The following is a 23,388-nucleotide window of genomic DNA, read 5'->3' on the forward strand; positions in this document are numbered from 1 at the left end:
GCTCTAACTTGCTATTCTGAAACCCATGTGGTTTTTCTGTAACACAAGCATGATACTAATGTATTTAATTTTCGGATAATTATTCGCCTTTTCCATGATTTCTTCGGTGGAAATTTTCAAACTTTTTATGGGAAACGGAAAACTCTAGTCTTCCATGAGGTGTTTTTATTTAAATCGAAAAGCATAATATCTTCGATGGTGCAAAAACAACTTCGTCGTCTCGTGCATACCACACAGATTCAAAACAAACAACATGTACTTTTATGATGTATGAACACTTTATTAAAGAATGATCTATGAGTGAGCTATTTAACCGAAACAGATGCTCTACAAATGAAACATAAATGCCGTATCAACAAATACCGGGCTTTCGGACCTGAACTCCTGAAATGAAAAAAAAAAAGGAAAACACAACATCAGAATCAGCAACCGACAAAGTCGCATTCCGCACTTACTGGGCCGTGCTCCGCACCGGTTCGAGCATTCCAGCTTGTACACGTTGTGGTAGGTGGTGTGGTCCGTTCCGCAGACCGGATTGTAGTGGCTCAGCGTCAGGCAGTTTGTCATGCAGATGTAAAATTCGCGTGACCTATTTGGCTGCTGGGGTTCCAGGGACGGTTGCAGCAGGTTCGGTGAACGAGTGGCCTGCACCGTCGTCACCAGATCGTTGAAAGCTTCCGATGTGAGAAAGGTGGGCCGAGCGGATTGGAACGTGCCGCCACCGCTAAGCGATGCTTGATTTCGGACTGCAGTTAAGGTTGGGATGCAAAGCGGACGGAATGGGATTGGAGAGATTGTAAATCGATAAAAAAATGCCTCGATGTGGTTTCTTACCGAATTTTTGACTCGATGGGAAATAGGTTGTGAAGGGACTTCGTATCGGTTGCTGGCGTCTCACACGTCGGGCTTCAGCCATGCTGGCTGATAGGATGAGAGCTACGAGAAAGGTTTGAAAAGAAATGAAAGGAAGAAGGTCATAATTTAATTGGAAATTAATACAAGGCGCAGGCAAAGCTGCTAATGAGCATCTTTTTTTCCTTTGAAGTTTTGATTTCCTATAGATTTTATCTTCTTAATAAATTGTTAGGATGACTATAAGGTAAAATATTGATGTCAGACACTTGATGTGATATTCCACATGATTTAATATCCATATTAAACATTCACAAAAGCCGTTAGTACAGGAAATGTATATAACAAACATTCTAAACGGCAATATTGCTTTTCTTACCGAAGAATAGTCTACCGTCACATACGTACGTGCAAATTTGTTGAAATACCAAAACAAATGCTAACACGTTCAATTGTATAGAAATTAACAAAAGCACATTCTTGCATCTTTTTTCACACCTTAAAAAGCGCTTCTTGTTGTTGAGACGTCATCCATATATGGAAAAACTGGTGGGAGCATATTTTTGTGGGACAACAATTTATGGAATCGAATACGGCGCAAAATTTGCAATAAATTAATGGCCATCACAAATACCTATTCATAAAATCAACCAAGTGGTTTCGGAGAAGCTAAGGGGTGGAAAAATAAAAAATAGATTACTGATAATTCGAGTCGTCAGATCCGATATTCGCATTGAAGTCGCCAATTATGAACTTGATATCATCATTCAAAATTCTATATACGACGGCATTGTGTTGGTTCTGTAGCTCTTTGTTTTGCAGATTGGTAGCATTGGTTAGCGTGTAATGTTGAAATTTTTAAAGAAAGGTTTCGAACATGTGTTTTGAATCTAACAATGGTCATTCTTGCCTCTAATGACTCTCACTCCACAACAGAGTGTATCTGGGGATACCAATTCCACGATGCCGGATAGCGTGATCGTCTAACAGGCCAGAGAATATCAGAATTTGTCCCGATAGAATTCTGTGCTTTTAAAAGTTTGTCCAACGGATTTCATTTTGCTCTACAATCTTAAGCTACCGTCGTCGGGGTGACAATGGGTCAAATGGGGGCGAGAATGGGTCACTGTTTCAAGTACATAGAATGCTTGTAGAATAGATTGAATGTATCTGAGGGCAAGAATACTAAAATATAAAAGGCCTTTTTGAAGGATTTTGCTATCCGACCTCCAGGCTGCCGGTGAGAGCGATGACCCATTCTCACCCCCAGACTCATTGTCATCCCCGATGGCGGTATCTATGATTTTTCCTGCTGGGCTGGGATAAAAACGTTCCATGTTATAATTCACCAGTCGATTTATGCAGTATTGGCTTATTTTCTTCTTCTTCTATGGCTCTACATTCCAACTGGAACTTGACCGGCTCTTAAACTTAGTATTCCATTATCATGTCCTAAGTGATTAGAGCCTGTCCACGTTAAATTTCGGACAATTAGATATTGTACAATTGATTTGTCGTCATTTAATTAATTTGAACGAGAGCTAAGACATGCTGAAAGCAGCATGAAGAGATTGAGCTGTTATGTTAATATATCGTCTCAGTGGTTGGTAAAAATGTTTAAAAATCGCGCCGGACGATGTGTGTCCGAAATTTATCGTGGAAAGGCTTTAATTGAAAGCTTTCTATTCCCGCCATTGCATGAGTATGAATCTTGTGTGGCAAGTACAATGGATACACAATGCCCAGGGTATCGAAAATGTTTCCCACCCGAAAATATACTAGCCGTACCAAGAATCGAATTCGCCATCTCCGGACTGGCAATCCTACGCCTTTGCTCGCAAGGCTACTGGAGACCCCATTGAGTTTATACAGCCGTCCAATTAGATTTTCACCCGATTACAAAATTTAGCAACAGTTCCCAACAAACATTACCGGTGTAACACACAAAAAACACTCTCTCTTATTTTAGGCTCATCCTTATGAAAACGTCCAAACCGCAGCGAGCCACCGGAAGCGTGAAATGAGATTTGAGGTTTCACCTTATCACAAGTACCTCCCCACACAACACAGCCGGTGGTGCAAGCACAATTAATCTGTGCAGACCAACAGCCGATGGCTTTATTTTCGGCTATTTGCATTTGTTGAATTAAAAATCAAAAGAAAAAGCAGATCGCGCACTATCTTTTCATCGACGGTTGAAAATTTACCATCGTGTGAATTGAAAGCACCACCATCATCGCCACTAGAAAGCATGGCCAAAGTCAAGTCGGGAGGAAAACGTGAACCAAGATGTTCGTAGAGAAGATCATCGTATACACTAGGGTGGCGACGGCCGGGAATCCGGGAATAGTGGTCATAAGAGTGAGAAACAAATATTCTTAAAAATATTTACAATATCGAAAAGTTTGAATAAAATCAAAATAAAATTTTGACAATTTCATGTCGATGGTTGTATAAATGTAAGGAAAACGTTCTTTCAAACCATTTCCGAAAAACTTTGAATTAAATATTTCAATCTTAAAAAACTGGTTTTCATTATCACCCTAATGTATGTTGCTGTACTTGTAGTCGGGGGACTATCGGTCACTCTGCTTGTTTGGTGGCTAATTTGCTCCAATGAAGGTGAAATTGGTGATTCGCCGATGAAAATGAAATCTCTCTTTCAGTTGAGCAGGTATGTCCATTGCATTGCCGAGAGAGGTGTGTTCGGTCCGGTATAATCCGAATGATTTATGGCGCATAATGTTAATTGATGCGTGGGGTGTTTGATACGATATGTTGTTGGTGTACGCGATGATTATACGGTTTTAATGTTATTGACGCCTTTCATAAGATGAAGTTGTGCTTAGTACCTACAATATCTTTGATCAAGTTATATAAATGATATATTTCTCTTCCTTTCTCACAGATGTATTGCAACTGGACTGCCTTACAGATTATGATCGATTCCAAGGGCGTAGCCAGCCCCCGCCTCGTTTCTTTAAAACAGTGATTCCAAAAGTGCGACCCGCAGGCCGTAAGCAGACCTCAAAGCCTTTTTTTGTGGCCCACCAATGATTTCAGATAATCAGAGCATTAGAGATTAAAGCTTCCAATGCATGGTACACTTCGATGTTTATACTTTATAAATAATGATTATGATTAATGATTAACTGACTTTGATTAACAATTGAGACAATTTTTAACAATAATTAACGATTATGATTTTTGAATATTTTTTTAGTACTAACGATAAACGGTCATAATTGAATATCGGACTATTATGTGATGATTAATGATTAACAATAGATTTAATGTGAATGTGATTTATCAAAGTTGATCAGGCCGATACAAATATTTAAAATCTATTTTGTCTCCCCCCCCCCTCGGGTTTTATTTTTGCTAAAAAATAATATTTTGAGGGGGCAACAAATTTATTTATATATTAGGGTAAAACGTCCTATCGTTGTGGTATGTCCTAATGTTGCGGTAGTGTTAAAATAGTTCATTCTGGATATAATAGCATTAAAAACAATTGTGGATACGCTAAAACTCATCGAATTAACGACTAGAACACCTTTTATTTGACGAAATTCCGTTAAAAATTATTAAAAATCAACATTTTTCATTAAAAATTGGAATCCTTTGAGCCTATCATTGCGGTAGTGTTAAGGTCCTATTGTTGTGGTATCGATTTCCATAAGAATTGCATGCAATACCGCAACAATAGGACTGACCTTGAGAAAATGTCGCAAGGATAGGCACCTGCGTCCTATTATTGCGGTAGTTTGTTTTTAGTGTGATAAAAACAAAACAGCATAAGTTTAACACAATTGACGTAATATTTACGAATCTATAGTTAACGAGCAACCTATTCGACTACAGCAATGTAGAAAAAGACCAACATGTAATTTTTAAAGCATTTTTGAAATCAATTTTATGTTGACACGGTGCTTAACCCCTCCATAATAGGTCGTTTTACCCTATTTAAATTATTATTATTATTATTTAAATAAAATTCGGATAATTTGGAGGATTTTCAAAATATTCTTTAAAAAATCCGAGGAGTTTTTTTATTTTTTTCATTTTGATATTTATTTTTTATTAGCCCCCTTGACCTTTCGGAGACCAGTAGGACAAAAAGTTAATTAAATATTTGTAACGGCCTTATTATTAATTATTTGAGTGATTTGCCTAGTTCTAGGAATTAGGGTGGCAAAAGCTAATTTAGCATAATCAAATACACCCGATTCTTTTTTTACACGGGGGATGCGTTCCGTGTAAAAAAAGTTTTCAGCTCGAAATTTGAAAATCCGTGTAAAAAAAGTTTTATGATTTCTCGACAAATCATAGCAAATGGAGCAACTTTGCAAAAATTTTGTATAGGATTTTTTTTTACACGGCCGTGTAAAAAAAATCCGTGTAAAAACAGAATCGGGTGTAATTACAGATGTCATACCTGATGCAGAAGCCCAAGCCAAACTTCACGCTGCTACTAGTTTGGATGAGAAGGAAATGTTGTTCCAAAGAATCTCACATTTTGATCCACAAAACTTCTGAATCAAACGAATTAAAAAAAAAAGAAATGAACCCAAAGCGTCGGAGTCGCTAAATCATACGTTTTAAGTCCTAGGGCGAGTCCAAGTCACTGTTGGCAATTGGCAAAATCTACTCTCAGTATGCATTACCGAGTGAAAAGACTCAAGATGCTTTAGGCACTTGGCCAATACGACTGCGCCCGCGAATGTTTGGGTTAGGGTGGTTCAAAAAATCGATTTTGCTCCACAGCAGTCTTCAAAAGTTCCTTTGCAATTCGTTGCATTGATGCAAAATCCAAGGAGCAGGAGAATGAATGCTCCCTATGTGTCAAGTGATCATTGCTTTGATGCACTTGCATCATTTTGTAAAATACTGCATCATTGATTTGAATCCTTTCATTGGATTCTAGGCAAAGGCAAACACGTGGTGCGTATTATTAGTAACCGGTTTGCTTTCCACTTCGTTGTTACGTCGCGAAGACGATTGTTGTTAGCAACTGGATATTTTGTCATATTTTGCTTCTGTAATAGGAAATTACATTTGAAACAAAATGAGAGGTCCGAGAACCAAAACTTCAATGAATTGGGTTGAGAAATTAATTACCCTACTTGTTTACATTATATGACTCTTAGCATATTATATTATATGACAATAGCATTAGGTTTCATCCAACAGATAGAATCGCCGAAATCGAAATTTCATTACGATGAGCTCTATAGATTCGGTGCTCGGAAGGTTGTTGTCTACATTTTTCGCTGCTGCTGTCAGTTTGAAGTTTTTTTTTTTCGTCAAAATAAACAGTTAGTACCAGTTAGTACGACACAGCATTACCACGACGTGTGTCCTAACACTTGAATCATATCCATATAATAAAGTATAAAAAACGAAAAAGTTCGACGGGAGAATCAAACTTTCAATTAAGAGATTGACACAATTGAATATGACACCACTAGCCATATAACCACATAGCCACCTTTAGGTTCCATGCTTTCAAAGGGCAATTTGATGCTTCGATTTACGATTCGGTAGGTCATCGCCTGAAATGATTTGAATCAATGATGCGATATTTCAAATCAAGTGTGCAAAGGAGCAATTGAAAGCGAGGATGTAAATTTATTCCAATTTAAATCATTTTTTCAAAGCTTGCTTTTGCGAATCATTCTGAAAAGAGGACGCTCTTTGAAGACTGCTCCACAGTGCTCATCTGATGCTTCACCATATTCTGATTGTCCTCTGAAAACTTGAGCTCATTTGGATTAAAACTGATTTAGCACAAGCCGTTTCAAGTTGCATGCAAATTAGTATGGGGAAATTTATTTTTTCATTATACTGTTAATGACGCTTCCGCATTATGCGCAGGTTAAAAGAAAACCTACATAGCTAAAAGGAATACTTAACAGCTTTCACCCAATGAAAACCGCATGTTGATTATCTTCCCCAATGATTAGTAATAGATTTTAAGACAGGTTGCGAATCTTTAGTCATGATCGTTAAACTTCTTTGAGGGCATCACTGAAATGTGCAGTGCAACATAGTAGCCTGAATTTGTGGGTGCTATCTTTCGCGCCACGAGCAGCAATGTTGCCTGTTGATGAGTTATGCAATTAGCTCCAGAAAACCACGGTATAGATTAAATTCGATTACTAATTATTGGAACGATTAATTGAGATGCGGTTTTCACTGAGTGAAAGCTGTTGAGTATTCCTTTTAGCTATGTAGGTTTTCTTTGTAAATGCCCTTGATGGGGAAGCGTCATTAACAGTATAATGAAAAAATAAATTTCCCCATACTAATTTGCATGCAAACTTGAAATGGCTTGTGCCAAATCAGTTTTAATCCAAATGAGCTCAAATTTTCAGAGGACACTCAGAACATGCTAAAGAATCAGATGAGTGCTGTGGAGCAAAATCAATTTTTTGAACCACCCTATTGGGTATATTGACGCCGTACGTTCACTCAAACACTTTAATTGTGGTACAATACAGTAAGTGCTCCCTTTGTTTTTCGTTCTGGGTGTTATTCTTTATATTAAGGGCGAATGACCCCTTCAGTGCATTTTATTTAGACATATTTACTCAAAATTACGACAACTACAATAATATAGTTGTTAACAAATTTGCCTTTTGACATAGTATTAAATCATCTTGATAAGGTCGGTTTCTTTAATAAACATCAAAACTTTCTTCTCTACATTAAGATCGTCACTTAAAATTTTCCTAACAGAACAGTAGTTCCTAAACTGCATTCAATCATTTTCTGATCAAAAGCTCTACTACTACACCCGTCCGTCTCCGCAAGACGGCAGCAGCACGGCTTTGTCAAGGCGAATGTTGTATTAATCAAAAGTTCTTAACTTAACCTGAGCTCACATTTGGAGGTACCTGAAGTCATTGTGTATAAACTAGCCAATCACTGCCGTAATCTGACAAAGTGACGTATATGCCATTTTCCAAAAAATGGTGTTAACGAGTAGTACTCATCGTACTCTTTAACAGAAAATTGGAAAACATGTATGTTGCAAAATGGCGCATACGTGACCTTTTCGGATTACGGCAGATCAGTGATCGATGCACTGATCGTGAGAGAGATAGCAAAATAGAAACCATACCATCAGCGCTAACGTGCGACGGGTAGCTTAGGAGCAAAATTATATTCGTCTAGAATTATATTCGGAATGACGCAAGGAATGGGATTTGATGGAATTGAACTTAGGTCGATGACATGTTGATACGCATGCTACAAGTGAAGTGAGAAATGAGTAGTGTGAATTGAAAAGTGGAACGTCTCACTTCTCACTGTTCATTTCTTACTTTGTGAAAAGTGAGTAGTCCGAAGTGAGAAGTAAGACGTCTTCTCACTTTTCACAACGAAAAGATAGAAATGAGTAGTGAGATGTCTCACTTTTAACTACTCATTTCTCACTTCTCACTCATCACTGTGAAAAGAGGGATGGGCAAAGTAAGAAGGGACCCTAGTAACAGAATTGCGACCGATTTGGTTGCAGTGACTCCTATATGACTTGGTTTAATCATACATAAGCCACAGAAACTCGTCTATGATAAGTGTGTTACTCGGGGAGTTGCCTCTCTTCTCACTCATCATTTCTTACTTCTCATTTCATACTTCTGCAAGGAGAGGTGAGAAGTGAGACGTCAAATGACCTATTTGGCCAAAAAACATTTTCGGCCGAATGATCTATTAGACTAAAAAACATATTCGGCCAAATGACCCTTCTAGGCAAAAATACCCTTTTCGGCCAAAAGACCTATTCGGCTAAATGAACTATTCGACCAAATGATCTATTCAACCAAAAGAGCTATTCAAATGAACTGTTCAGCCAAATGACCCATTCGGCCAAATGACTTATTCGGCCAAATGACTTTACCAAGTTAAATTATTTGTGATTTGATTTAACGAATCTAGGAACTAAGGTATTCGGCGTTGGCATTCATCTCAAAAATTTCCAAAAATTTGTTACACCCTATAGTCTTTGATTTTTTATTTTATCGAATGTTATAGCCAAACATGTTTTAAATTTGTTTTGCAATTTGTTAAAATATTTTTGCCTATTTGCCGAATGATTGTTGATGGTACGGATACAAAACTAAGTTTTGTGTTAGGCCAGTTTTCATTATTGGAAAACTGACCCAAAACTGTGTGAATCCAAACGAGCGTACGATCCTTTAATATGAATGACACTGATCGGTTCATCTTGGGATTCTTTGTGTTTATATATGTTAAGAGTTGACAGGAAAAGTTGGAAAATGGTCGAAATGCAACTTTTCCATGAGTTCTGAAAAAAAGCATTAAGCTCGAACTGTAATCGATCTAGTACCGTTTTGCTTCGAATTGCCGGACGCTTGGAAAGCCGGACACTACAATTGTTATTTGACTTTATTTACCATTTCAACAAGTATTTCTTGGGTTATCAATGCAGGGAACGATTCTTAGACTTGAAACCATTTTAACAAATGTAAGTAATCCGTGATCTGTGGTAAAAACTTGAAAATTAGAGGTAAAAAAGGAAGGCATGTCATAATCAACGGTGAATTTCGTTATTCTTAGCATGCAGCTTTAGACTCAACATTAGAAAAACTAAGCTCATATTTTCTGTATTCTATCATTTGCATCATTAGTATTTTAATAACATAGTATGATAGCACTCTTTGTCATGAATTAGAGAAATTGCTTGGGAATTCATGGATTTGTAATTTGTATTACATTTTCTGTATGTCCGGACTTCGAGGCAAGTTCTTGCAATTGCTTCGATTGCCGGACATGCTGAAATGATGTTAAATAACTGTTTATCAGTTAAGTTAAAGGAAATCAAATGATTCGTAATGAGCAAGCATAGTTACAATCTCGTTAGATTTGAGTTGTTGCACCCCAAAAGGAACATTGATTGCTCTCAGCTTATCGATATATACTCATACACATATTGTAAATGGTATCACTTGCACACAAGTAGCAAAACTTGCCTTCAGTTTCTAGTGAAAGGTTGTCTTCAAAAGTATTTTTTAGCCATTCACATTTTGTAGAAAAAAAATGAACAAGTTTGTAAAAATAGCTTTTTTAACAGAATTGTACAAAAAGACACGTTGTGAACGACACCCGTCAAATAAAAAAACTCAACATTTCTCGGACAAGCCTGGATTTTTCAATCCGCATGCACAGTTAAAAATTCTGAAAATCACGCGCCATGGAAAAATCCAAAAGCATATTTTTGTGTTCAATAGCCTCTAATTTTACATCCAACTTATACTTGTACGCAATATTGAATACAAGTTCCATAGTAACGACGACCTGTCATTTTAAACAGTGATGGAAAAATGAGTCGAATTGAACGGAGCCTTTTTGTTACATCATATATGCTGTAACATTTTTATTCTGTGTAAATTCATTATTTCAATCGCTCCTTTCAATTCTTGATTTCTAATAGCAAACTGAAACGGATTTCAAAAGACACATAAATACCACTAATGTCTATATTTCGAAGTATATCTTAACAATGATAAGATAATGCATAATTTTAATTCTCCGATGTTCATCCCATTAAAAACAAAAAAAAAGTTTGATTTATTTCTTTCTTTTGTGATTTTTTCCGCAGTCAGCACGCAGGTTGATAAAATAAATCGACGAATTTGGAACCGTATTTCTTTGTTTCGCGATGCGATGAATATATATTCAGTGAGATGGAGATCGGCACATTTCCTCCTATCATATTTATTTCTCATTCATTTATATTCCTCCTATCATATTTATTTATGGTATTATTGATGCGAATAGAATTTGGGTCATCTAATGATTCTCATGTCCATTGCAACTTATCCACGTTGAATTTGAGAGGTAGTTTTGAAGAAAAATTTGCATTACCCACAGACACGGCAAATTTCTAAAAAGCGCTCTACCTTGAAAAGGGGAGAGGGGGAGATTGTATGAAATTATTAGATTCACAATGTTGTATATTGCAGTTAAATGCTCCTGCTTGGTTTCAAATACTGTTTTTTGGTAGTCCTGGTCAATCTCGGAGCAGAAACTGCGGATGGTACACACAACGAGGGGATGCCAGATTCCATACAAATGTGTATAGAAACCGGAAACGGATTTATATTAATCGAGAAATATGAATGCTATGTTCTAGTTGTCTTTGAACGGATTAAATTGGCTATTTGAGAATCAATATAGGCCAAACTCGAAGTGTCCGGAAATTCGAAGCAAAATTGTCCGGTATTTGAAGCATCCCTCATACCACATACTCATACTGTGTCCGGATTTTGAAGCAAGCGATGTTCAATGTTTTCGATAATATTAGCTATTTTGTGAATACAAAATGTAATTCTCAGTACACTACAGAAAATTTGATAAGTTAATCTTGACAGAATGTGTGTCAAATGTCAGTGTGTCAGTGTCAAATACTTAATTCCGTTTGAAATATTGAGCTGAAAATTCAGCTTGCTTAGGTGTCCGGACTTCGAGTCAAAACGGTATGTGGTGCTGCAATCAAAAAATGATTGACAGTTTAACTGAGATAAAAAAAAACCAACCCGAGCGAGATAGCTAAATCCCAAGCTCGAGTCAAGTTTTAGTCAATCACGGAGTAGCAACTACGAATTTTACGGTCATCTGCTCATGCTCGTCTCTGCCTATTGAAAGATATGAACAAACAGAATTTTTGCACCAATAAATTAACAGTTTTATACTTCCATGCCTGGTTGGCAAATGGAACAAATCAATTGATAATAACAAAAATGGCTTTGCTAAAAAAGAAAGGTGGAGGTGTTACCAACTTATATCTATGGTGTTATTTGAATATCAAAATTACTGAGCTTGTGGTAATAGCTGTTATATTCAGTGAACACCAATCATCAAGAAGGAACAAACACATGTTTTCCTTTTTTGTTCAAGATCTTGACTGCACATATGCACAGCACATGTTTCGAAATGGGCAAATCGATATGAAATTTGCGAAAAAGAATCCCCATGTCATGGAGAGACTCGAACCCTCAACCTCCTACTTTCTAGATAGGCGTGAAAATCCCTACTAAACAAGACCACTTAAAGGTCACGTTTGCGGAAAAGCCATCAGGATCCTAGTACCAACCTCCACCACGGTTAGCTCTTTTTTTTGCAAATTGAATATCTTTCGGATGCTTGATTTGTCCGATTGGGCCTCCCTCCAAGGCACGTGGATTATTTTTCGCAAATTTCATATCAATTTGTCCATTTCGAAACATGCACTGTGCATATGCGCAGTCAAGATATTTAACACAAAAATGATCATCGTCGAGACGAGTTAAGTACTCCCCATTTAATTCCACCAATTATTTTCGATATCTTTGCAGATACGTATTTCGACCACAACTGTGTGGTCGTATTCAGTGTCTCGTACTTTACTCGACTCTTCGTCGATTGACATGTATATCAGTTAATCTATGTCAATATTTTAGAGCGAAAAGCTTAGGTTGCTAACAATTGGTATTTTTCCCTATTACAGTAACAGCATCGATTTATCTGTTCAATGATTGTAGGGGGTGGGTTTTTCCATTTATATGCTGTGCTAAATTTGTCACAATGCCACGATATTTTGTGGTGATCGAAAACCTTTGAACGATTTCATTGAACTATTCTCTTCTTTTGTTCATTTTGTTGTTATCGTTTTACGATGCATAATTTTGCTAATGAGTCTTTCAGAATAGCCTTCAAACAAACAAGCTTTTCAATCAAAACCCATTTTATATGTTTAGAAAATAATTAATCAAATAGCTAATTTTCAACATTGTTCGCAATAAAGTGTGTCATGCTGTGCCCTGTCTCTTCGGTGGACCATCATCGTGCCAAGTCTGTTTAAAGTAGAGTGGAATAATATTGCGTTGGCAGATGTATTGAATCCAACTTCACGCATCTATCACATCCAAGGCAAGCCTTACAGAACATCGGTACAAATATGTTGTATGTGAAAGGAGAAAAGTCAAGTCTGCGTTCCCTAACAGCACATCACGAACAAAAAAAAAAGTTTCATTTGTAAAGCTATAAGTGATCCTCGCTTAGGTATTTTATCGTATAGGGATGTAAATTGAATGACGGTTGACCTTATGATAATTTCAAATATTTTGCTATTTCACCACTGCTGGCTGAGATTACTCGACGGTATAAAAATGTTATGGTTTCGTCATTGATAAAGCCGGCTTCGTACCGTTAGTGCAGTTCACTTTTATATGGCAGCATTGGGACTAAGGAAACACTCAATACTAAACCGCTGCATAATCGTCGTCCACCGTGATTGAACTACGGCGGTCACGAAATCACTGTACCGTAACATTCATACGCGCACGTTACACTGACTGGTTGAGCCAGATTATTTTCTACGTTCGAAGAACGATATTGTTTATGGCATCCATCAGCAATTAACAAATTGTTTGATCAAATTAATTCATAATTGATTCATGGTGCTCCGTTCAACGGATCTACCCATATTTCCTCATCATCATTTTCACAGATCAATACACCTTATTTGTTAATGCTTAATTGATTGATTACCACATCTCTACCGATAACCAGATGCAGGCTGCAGAAACAACAGGCAGTGCCCGGTTCGAATCACATTCACGTTTTAATTATCGTGGAATTGAAAATTGGAGCTTACTTATGCAAAGAAATACGTTGCACTTCACCTGTTTAGAGCTTTATAATTTTCTCAAAACGTTGCACATGCTTCAAGGGTTTGCAGTTCAGTGGCGAATAATTAGAATAACAAAAGATCCCTTAATCAAAATGCAGACCCAAGCGTTGAAACTGTCTATCATCATGAAAATGCTCAAAATAACAGCAACAAGGTTTATGCAGAAAATATGATAATATCACAGCACTTCAAGATAACAGAATATGCAGATGATAAGAAAACAAAATTTCGACATTCCCTGTGCATCGAATCGGCTTAGTTAGGTTGCGGTGATTCCTCAAGAAACCTCTTCGGAGATTCCCGTCAGAGATACACAATCTCCAAAGGAGTTCCTGGAGGAATCTCCAAAGGAGTTCCTGGAGGAATCTCCAAAGGAGTTCCTGGAGGAATCTCCAAAGGAGTTCCTGGAGGAATCTCCAAAGGAGTTCCTGGAGGAATCTCCAAAGGAGTTCCTGGAGGAATCTCCAAAGGAGTTCCTGGAGGAATCTCCAAAGGAGTTCCTGGAGGAATCTCCAAAGGAGTTCCTGGAGGAATCTCCAAAGGAGTTCCTGGAGGAATCTCCAAAGGAGTTCCTGGAGGAATCTCCAAAGTAGTTCCTGGAGGAATCTCCAAAGGAGTTCCTGGAGGAATCTCCAAAGGAGTTCCTGGAGGAATCTCCAAAGGAGTTCCTGGAGGAATCTCCAAAGGAGTTCCTGGAGGAATCTCCGAAGGAGTTCCTGGAGGAATCTCCGAAGGAGTTCCTGGAGGAATCTCCGAAGGAGTTCCTGGAGGAATCTCCAAAGGAGTTCCTGGAGGAATCTCCAAAGGAGTTCCTGGAGGAATCTCCAAAGGAGTTCCTGGAGGATTCCCCAAAGGAGTTCCTGGAGGAATCTCCAAAGGAGTTCCTGGAGGAATCTCCAAAGGAGTTCCTGGAGGAATCTCCAAAGGAGTTCCTGGAGGAATCTGCAAAGGAGTTCCTGGAATAATCTCCAAAGGAGTTCCTGGAGGAATCTCCAAAGGGTTTCTTGGAGCAATCTCCGAAGGCGTTTTTTGAAAGAATTTTCGAAGGGGTTCTTACAGAAACCTCCAAAGAGGCTCCTGGAGGAATCTCCGAAGGGGTTTCCCTAGACATCTTTGCAGCAGAGCCATACCCAAAGCAGCACAACTTGTTTCACTATTGTCGATGCAGATAAAATCAAGAACATGTATGACCTTGTCTCAACTACGTCGCTCGACTGAAACGTCGCTGGTCGCGTTCCAGTAAGTGCTCCAGCGACGCAGGCAAATTAAATGCGTCGCTACAGCATCAAACTGGAAAGCGCTCGCTGATTGAGCGACGTTCTAGCGATGACCCGCATAGACAATACTGGACGTTTAACTGTCCTACAACTATCCAGAAATACAAGGGATGTAGCCTTCGGAAACATCTTTCGATTGCAATAAAATTGTACTAATGTTGTAGGGTAACGGGATGTAATGTTAGGCCTGGATGCAACGTTTGCTCATCATGCAAATTAATCAATAATTCAGCAATAATACATCGTTTTGTAGAGAGATATTTATCAATGCTTTTTTGAAAAAGTATATCAAGCCGACTTTATTTATAATACGCAAGATTCATGCACTTCTTCATTCGATAAACGCAATTCATATGCGTGAAAAATTGCTTTGACTCGGTTAGTTAGCAACCACTTAAGTAGGCAGGCAGTGCAAGAGATTTTTCTTTTGCCCAATAAAGTAGTTTTTGGAATGGACTTACCTATTTTCGCACATTAGATGAACGGATAACAATCACACTATTTTAGCATTCATGTTAAATTCACTATTTTCATTAGTATAGTGACACAATTAACCAAAACTTTTTTGAACAATATTAGAACACTCGTTGCCAAAATTCGGCTGACGATTTTCACTTGAAGCAGCACATTATAATTGCCTACCTTACGGCTTATACAAACGATTTACAGTGAATAATGCACCAACATTTCATGGGCCGAAAAAGCATCCAACACCAGAGCCGAGATTAGGAAAATTGGACGAACTTAAAGTCCATTTCCCATAAAACTTTTGATGTATTAAATAATAGATTTGGAACCATTATTGTTGTTTTTGAATACTTAGCGTATTAACCAAAAGTAAGAAAGCCGTTTGGTGACATAATTTCGGTAAGATCTTCAATACATGAATATTTAAATTGATAAATGTGCTCAACCACAGCATAATAGGCTAAGGTTTGAGCTAGTGGCGCCGGGAGTGGGTGGGACAAGTAGGACATGTCCCACGCATGGAAATACCTGAGTAGGACAGTCAAAGCATTGTCCTACCCATGATTATGGCTCTATGATAAGAAAATAGCATTATGGATAACTAAAAGATCTAATAGTATCATTTACACGTTTCAAATCTAATCAGATATCTAATCAGAAGGTTTATCAGAGGTTAAACTGACAATCGTGGAGGTTTCGGGGATTGTAAAGGAGAACTCTATTCTAAAAAGCACCTCAGAGTCTGTGAGGAATTCTTTCTATTCAAAAAAGTTTCAATTATGTGTTGAGATTTTCCAAGAACTCTTGAAGTTTCTAATAGTCTTCCATGTCTAATACTCTTCCATGAATGAACATTTTCTTGAAGTACGTAATTATTTCTGCTAGTTCAGGGAGGCTCAGAGAATTTCTGAATTTTATAATAGTTGAAAGACCGACAGGTGAATTGAACAAAAGTTGAATATCCGAACGAGGCTTAGCTTAGCTTAGACTGACTATACTTGTCAATGGTTGCTTCTCCGTGACTTATCAGAACGGGTTTTACCATCTAATCTGGATATAACCGTTTTTGAACGCTCAACTATAGATCAATAACGGTGCCAGTCAGTTGGGAAAGGAGAGAAATGTTAGTGTGTATCCAGCTTTTTACGCTAGCTGTAAATTTGCAAGGGGTGAATCGATTTTGACACTTGCTGTGGACAGAATACTTTAATTTTATCTCAGGAGCCATGAATCAACAGTCTATTGACATACTTGGTTGTCATATTTTTTCGCTTGGAAAGGGTTTGAAATCACAAGTGCAAGTTTTCCAGGATTTTAGTTTAGTTTTTAATGTAAAAAGACATCTATAGTATGATTTATTTTCAGAATGAAAGGAAGAGTAACTTAGCCTTAGTTTCCAAGAAGTTAATTAATTTGGAATTGAGTACAGAACGTTTTATGTAGCGTAATAAACATAGCCAAAAAATTCTCAGCCCTTGCCACAAAAAGAAGTTGCCGCCAACATTTAATTGCTTCAAATGCCAAGCATTTATGATGATGATGATGATGGTCCCGCCACATTCCCCTACAAAGGTTTGAGCTAGACGAGTTATCGTTAAGATATTTAATTAAGATCAATTTAATCAGATTTACAAAAAAAAAGAATCCGATTATTTTACAGATATACATTCCTAAAAAATGCCCATTACTATACAGCAAAAACATAATTGAAAAAATGAGCCGTTGATTTCAACTTCGAATTTTCGTAAACATCAGTAGAGATACTTACAGTTTAACAAGAATGTAAAACTTGTGATACCTCTCGCACAGATTTCAAAAGTTTCACCATGACACGCGCTTCATAAAGTCATAACACAAGCCGCAGATAATAACTCATAAGTATCTTTCAGAGTTAAATTTTTATGTACGACAACACAGAAGCCAAATCTTGTGTTACCGCTCCGTCGATATCAGAAGTTTCGGCAATAGACGCGAATACAAAACAATCTACCAGAATGCTTACTACTTATCCAAGTAATCATTCAATCGGCTCGAAACAAGCAATATTGATTATAAATTTGAATTCATTTATACCTGTATTCCGCGCGCGAGACTCAAACTTTTGTAGACTACACAAAAAAAAGGTTCAAACTAACATTACGTCAAAAAATAAAATCCATCATCATCATCGAGGCGAAAGTTATAGTTTATATGTGCCCCAATAAAATAGAAAATAAACATTTGGTCATACTAAATCATCCGTCGTCAAAACTTCGTCAAAATATACGTGTCTATAAACTAAAAAAAAAATGATCAGGTAGCTGTTCAAAAAGCAGCTTTGACGTGTGAAATACATTGTCTCTTAAATTGCGTAAGTGTTGTTGCACGTTTTATATGTATAGGCATCGAATGGAAAACATTTATTCCTTTGAAAAACAAAGAGTTTTGTGAAGCTCCGTTCAAAAAATAGGGTGTTCTTAATTCTTCCGCGTTTCTAGTGTTATAGTTATGAATATCACTTCCTCTTTCAATTCGATCACACAAATATCGAGGCAGCAAACCGTTAACTAGGGTCGGTGAACCAGTTGTCGCCATACATAAGAACAACTGTTTTTAAAAAAATAAGTAAATGGCATGTGGGTGGACTTTATATATCAAGCGGAAGGTTTAACTTCCTGCTCCTTAGAACAGCTGTGAAAACCACAATAAAATATGTTATAATCCTCAAAATTGATTAATCCATAATAGGAACGCATGCACCAGTTGTGGCACTATTCTTAATTTTGGTTCCTTATTTGGCAAATCCCATTGTTTTCTTATGGGACTGGCCAAATAGGGACCACTAGTGCCACAACTGGTGCAAAGGACGTTAAAAATTAAGCAAAATCAATTTTTACAATTATGCTTTGCTTGTTGTGGAGAAAATCAAAGGTGTATTCGTGCCATATGAATATGCATTATCGATATGAACTTGGTTTGCGGTGATTTGATTGGTCATTTGGCATATAAAGCACTAGTGCGACAATTGGTGCTATAGCCACAACTGGTACACCTAGCCTACTTTAAAAATGAACACCATTGTCAAATATACTATTCTCTGCTTCACGGACAGCCACTGCAGGGCACTTAATAAAAAAGTAGAAGAAGTGAATCTATTACATCTCAAAATCAAACGCATTACTTTATTTTATAAACGCTGTAATCTCGATATTTGCGTTTCATGAGCTAGGAACAGGATAGAAGAGCAAAAGTCCAAATGAGGAGAGATGATCGATTTATACAATTGTATTTTGCGAGCAATAGTTAAGTCGTTTTTCAATCGGCAGAGAATTCCATACTTCTTGGCAATTTTCTTGATAACATTGTCAATATGTGTGTCAAATTTGAGCTTGTCATCAATAATCACGCCAAGATATTTAATCTCGCGTACGCGATCAATTGTCTCATCATTGATTTTTACAGAGACATCTACATCTATACGGTTTCGCTAAATCAACATAAATTTAGTTTTACTTATATTCAATTTTAATTGTTTGTACTTCAACCATCTACTTAAAGAACGCAAATCTTCATTTAAGCGCGAAACGGCTTCATCTAGGTTCTTAGCTGCAATGAATATTACGGTATCATCAGCAACAAGGTTAACATCACAAAATCGTTAAACTCGTCGCATATCATTTATGTACATAATAAACAGAATGGGCCCTAATACACTCCCCTGTGCAACTCCGAGTGTGTTCTCCACGGGGCTCGACACAAAATTATTAAAAGCAGTCCTTTGAGTTCTATCAGACAAATAGCTTTCAAACCATTTATATGCAGAACCCGAGATTCCAAAGCGCTTGATTGTTCTCAACAACAAGGGCCTAGAAATTGTTTCGAAAGCGCGTTTCAGATCCAAAAACACAGCAACAATCGTATCTTTACGCTCCATGCTTTCTTTCCACTTCGCCAATACCAAATTCAATGCAGTTTCACAAGAATGGTCTTCTCGATATCCTGATTGTTCTGGTATCAGCAAGCTGTTATTATTCAAGTAAGTTATCAGCTGGCCTTTAACAACAAGTTCTAAAATTTTCTCTAATGTGTGCAACATATTGATGGGACGAAACTCTTCGGCTTTAATCGTCCCGGCAACTTTTTGAATAGGAATCACTAATGATTCCTTCCAAACGCATGGCACTTGCCCCGTTTGCAATGATTCATTAATCAGGTCCAGCAGGTTGTTTCCGATGACATCGAAGCAATCTTGTATCACTTTTGCATTTACGTTATCTACGCCAGCCGTTTTTCCCATAGAAAAGCAAATAATTCTAAGTTCTTCCAACGTTGTAGGGCGAAAGCCATCAAAAAAGCAATTAACATTAATCGGCTGTTTTATTTCGTCAGGTTCATCAACCAATTCAATTGATTGATTAATTGATAAAACGCTGTTAACAAAATATTCATTAAACTTATCTGCAACTATTTGTTCTGATTGTTCTAATGTGCCATCAAAACTTATGGACCGCGGTTTACTTGTACTAGGTTTCAAAAGTGATTTCAAAATTTTCCATAACTCTTTGCTTTATCCCACATTTCTCAACCAAATGATCATCCATTAACTAACATGTGCAATATGTTTTACCTCTTAGGTTTTAAATTTGGTTCGAAGGGTAAGCACTCCGCGATGGTGAATAAAATGTGCATAACTATGTTTATTTCTTTAAAAGTAGAGTAAACTGAATAATTTGAAATTGATATTTTGGAAATATTATCTCGAACTGGTTCTAGAATAAAGCGAAATTACCATCGTTTTTTGTTTAGAACATGAATCCATTCTTACTTTAAATAATCGAACAAAATAGTTCGAGCCTTTACTTATTATTACAATGCTTTCACTTATCACTATCAACACGACACGTCAGCAATGACAACCTGATGGAATCTGATGGAAATTTGGCCGAGACATCCGGTCAATCCTAGCTCTGGAAAAATATCGATGAAAAGGACATCTTCATTTAATTTTCCATAGAATTGCAAATCCTCTACTTTCTCATACGAATTAGATTTCCATATACTGCAGTGTTAATTTTTTTTGTATCAAAACACCTGAGAATTTAATTGATCCTCCGAGCAGAATTAACTATGCCATAGCCGGTCGACCTCTATTGAGAACTGACATTAATAAGAAATTAGTAATAATGTATCTGAATAGAGATTAATATGTTGATAAATTAATGTTAGCTATGGGGCAGTGCATAGGTTCAAATCAGTTCAAATAAAGTCAAATAGACTTTTGAGCGGTGCCGAAGTTCATTTAGAATAACTTTTTTTTAAACTTTTTTTTTTATCAAAATAGCAGAGCACATTTTGACCCAATTATGAAAATTATGGTAGACGACGCAAACGTCAAAGGGGGTGATTTAGAATTTATGGCATTAGCTGCGTAAAAAGCTGGATAGTTTTTTATGCTACTAGAGACCGAGAATACTTCTGCAACTGAAGTATAGATCATTGTATTAATGATTATCTTAATAGTCATAGCGAGTTTTATAACTTATCCGAGTATGTCCGAAAAAATATCTTTAAAACCGAGAGGAACTCTGGAAAGTCCCTGAAATTCAGTTTTTGTCCTACCCACGTCTCGGAACGTGACCGCGCCTCTGGTTTGAGCCTTATACCCTATAATTCTTCAGCGGAAAAAAATAAAACAAAAATATAAAACTGGATTCTACTACAGCACAATTAGCTACTTCGCAGGGACTGCATGTTAGCTCTCTATGAAAACTATGCAATTCTGAAGTTTCGTACTCAAATTTCCTGTTACTTGATTGCACCATCACTGGAATGAATTTTTAGTTGTCAAAACGTTGAGCGATGTTTCCCCAACTTTTCTTTAACTTCTGCTTATATAAAAAACTTAATTCTGAAAGACCCATTGATGTTACGTAGTAAATAGTTTGCAACTGAACGTTCTTGTTCCATATATTCAACATGCAATGCAGCACACTTTGGCTGTTTGTTTCCGAATGTCAAACATGTATGACATTATTGCAATGCTGATGCAACATTCATCACAATTTGAACATTTTTGACATCTTCATGAAACTTTTTTGTGCTTGCCTTTAATGAAACAAAATGCGCGTGCTACTTCGGTCTAAGTCACCAGAAATCCCACCAGAATTTTTTTCCAGTATCTTCGTTGAAGATTTCTTCAAGAATCCCTCCGGAGATTTTTCTAGGAACCCCGTCTAAGATTTTTCCAGGAGTGCCAACGGAGATTTCTCCGAAAATTCCGCTAAAGATTTCCATAGAATCCTGCTGGAGATTCTGTTAGGAATCCTGCTGAAGATTCTTTAAGGAATTTCGTCAGAGATTTCTCCAAACATCGTGCCGAATGTTCCTCCTGCTATATCGCCAGAGAATTATGCTAAGAATCTTGCTTATTATTCAGGAATCCTGCTGGTGATTCATTCATGAATACTGCCAGAGATTCCTTCATAAATCCCGTCCAGGAATCTCGTTAGATATTCATTCAGGTATCTCGCCGGAGATTTCTCCAGAAACCTCACCGGAGATTCTTTCTAGAGATTCTTCCAAGAATCTCGCTGGGAGATTCTTTCAGGAATCCTGATGCAGCTTTCTTCAGTAATTCCGCTGAAACTTTCTCAATTAATCCTGCGAAATTTTTCTCCAGGAATCCTGCCGGAGATTTATCCAGCAATCTTGAGTGCGTTATCTTCTACGAAGAGTGCTGATGCGGTCTCCACCCAAGAGTTTGGTACAGATCTGACTCAACCCAATTCCAACCAAAGCAGGTGAAACTATAGCTCAAAAGTCAATGATCTTCGCCTTGAGCCAAACCATGCTTTCAGGACATCAAACAGGCTTTTAGCGAGCAATGGGCACATCTGAATGGCTGGAGACTACAGTTTAACTTGACGTAATACTAATCAATGTTGGTGGAAGACCTTCAAAAACAACGGAGTGTAGTCAATAATTGCCGTCATGTTCTGTAGTCCTGTAGTCTTTCACTGTTGATCATCATGACAAGAAAACTACCCTTCGGTAGAAAACAGAACAGGATCATCGAGGTATCATTCCAATACTACGAAACCGCAATAGAACTTTGTAGGGCCAGGAGTGATAATGATGTCTACGATCTGTTGGGGGTTGCTAAAGCACTGTGGACAGTAGTAGAGCACCCGTGCCTGATTATTTCCCGAACAAGCACCACCATGATTGTGGTTCCACAATGCAAAGATCGAGGCGTAGTATTCCGAAAACAGAAAGAAAATAAAAAGATAAATAAGTTGTATCAAACAACAAAAAAAGAGCACAATATAATGATCCGAAAAGCCGGTGAATGCACTCTACATTTAACATTGGCATGAAAAGAAAATTTCACCGGAAACAGGCTTTCCAGTAAATGAGGAATTACAAAATTGAATCCTGTAATTGATTATTCGAATAATTTCGAATAATAGTATTGCAATTTCTTGTGGGTTCAGGCATCATATATGATAAAACATAATACACAGGTATCTAAATTTTCAACGAGTACGCCCCCACATAACCACTTTTGGTCTGATACCATTACGGTTTGACCGCCCACCCTTCACTAAAGATGTAGACATTCGTCAAGTTCCGCGACGCTACTCACCAATCACTAACACGGCAGCGAACTTGATTTGCTTCATCTTGTTCGATCTTCTGTTACCAATTCGTGAAAGAAGCGCGAAAAAAGCCTTTTCTATGTCTGGCACTATTCACGTTTGGGGTGCTCTATCCGACGATTTGGAGAAAACTTGCAGTGCGCCCGCCCAATGCTATGTCGCGCACTCTCACTTTCCACCAACCGACCGTGTCGACTCCCAAACTCTTCTTAGATAATAAAATGGTTCCAAAATCACCGAATCGCGTCCACCGCTATCGAAGGACCAGCTTCAACTAATGGTAATCCGTTCCGTACGTGGCCAAGAAGCTAAGATTCCTTCCTTCCTAATGATCGCATTATGACGATTACGTATCAAACTAGCAGCGAACCAGACAGTGTACCACGGTGATGACTGGTCGGTCAGACGCAATGATTGAGCAATGATGATAATGACGAACTACGAGCAACGGTGCTGA

General features: G+C 37.6%; 1 protein-coding gene across 1 annotated transcript; it reads right to left on the reverse strand.

The window, feature by feature from the left end:
* Positions 1-239: 239 nt before the first annotated feature.
* LOC134215499 (uncharacterized) lies at positions 240-23,281 on the reverse strand. Its single transcript, XM_062694682.1, has 4 exons — positions 22,919-23,281; positions 835-936; positions 456-746; positions 240-384 (listed from the first exon to the last, which is right to left on the reverse strand). The coding sequence occupies exons 1-4, from the start codon at positions 22,953-22,955 to the stop codon at positions 353-355; spliced, it is 462 nt and encodes a 153-aa protein (XP_062550666.1). The 5' UTR covers positions 22,956-23,281; the 3' UTR covers positions 240-352.
* Positions 23,282-23,388: the final 107 nt, after the last annotated feature.

The sequence above is a fragment of the Armigeres subalbatus genome, chromosome 2 (assembly GCF_024139115.2).
Source record: "Armigeres subalbatus isolate Guangzhou_Male chromosome 2, GZ_Asu_2, whole genome shotgun sequence".
In the NCBI taxonomy this organism is placed as follows: domain Eukaryota; kingdom Metazoa; phylum Arthropoda; class Insecta; order Diptera; family Culicidae; genus Armigeres; species Armigeres subalbatus.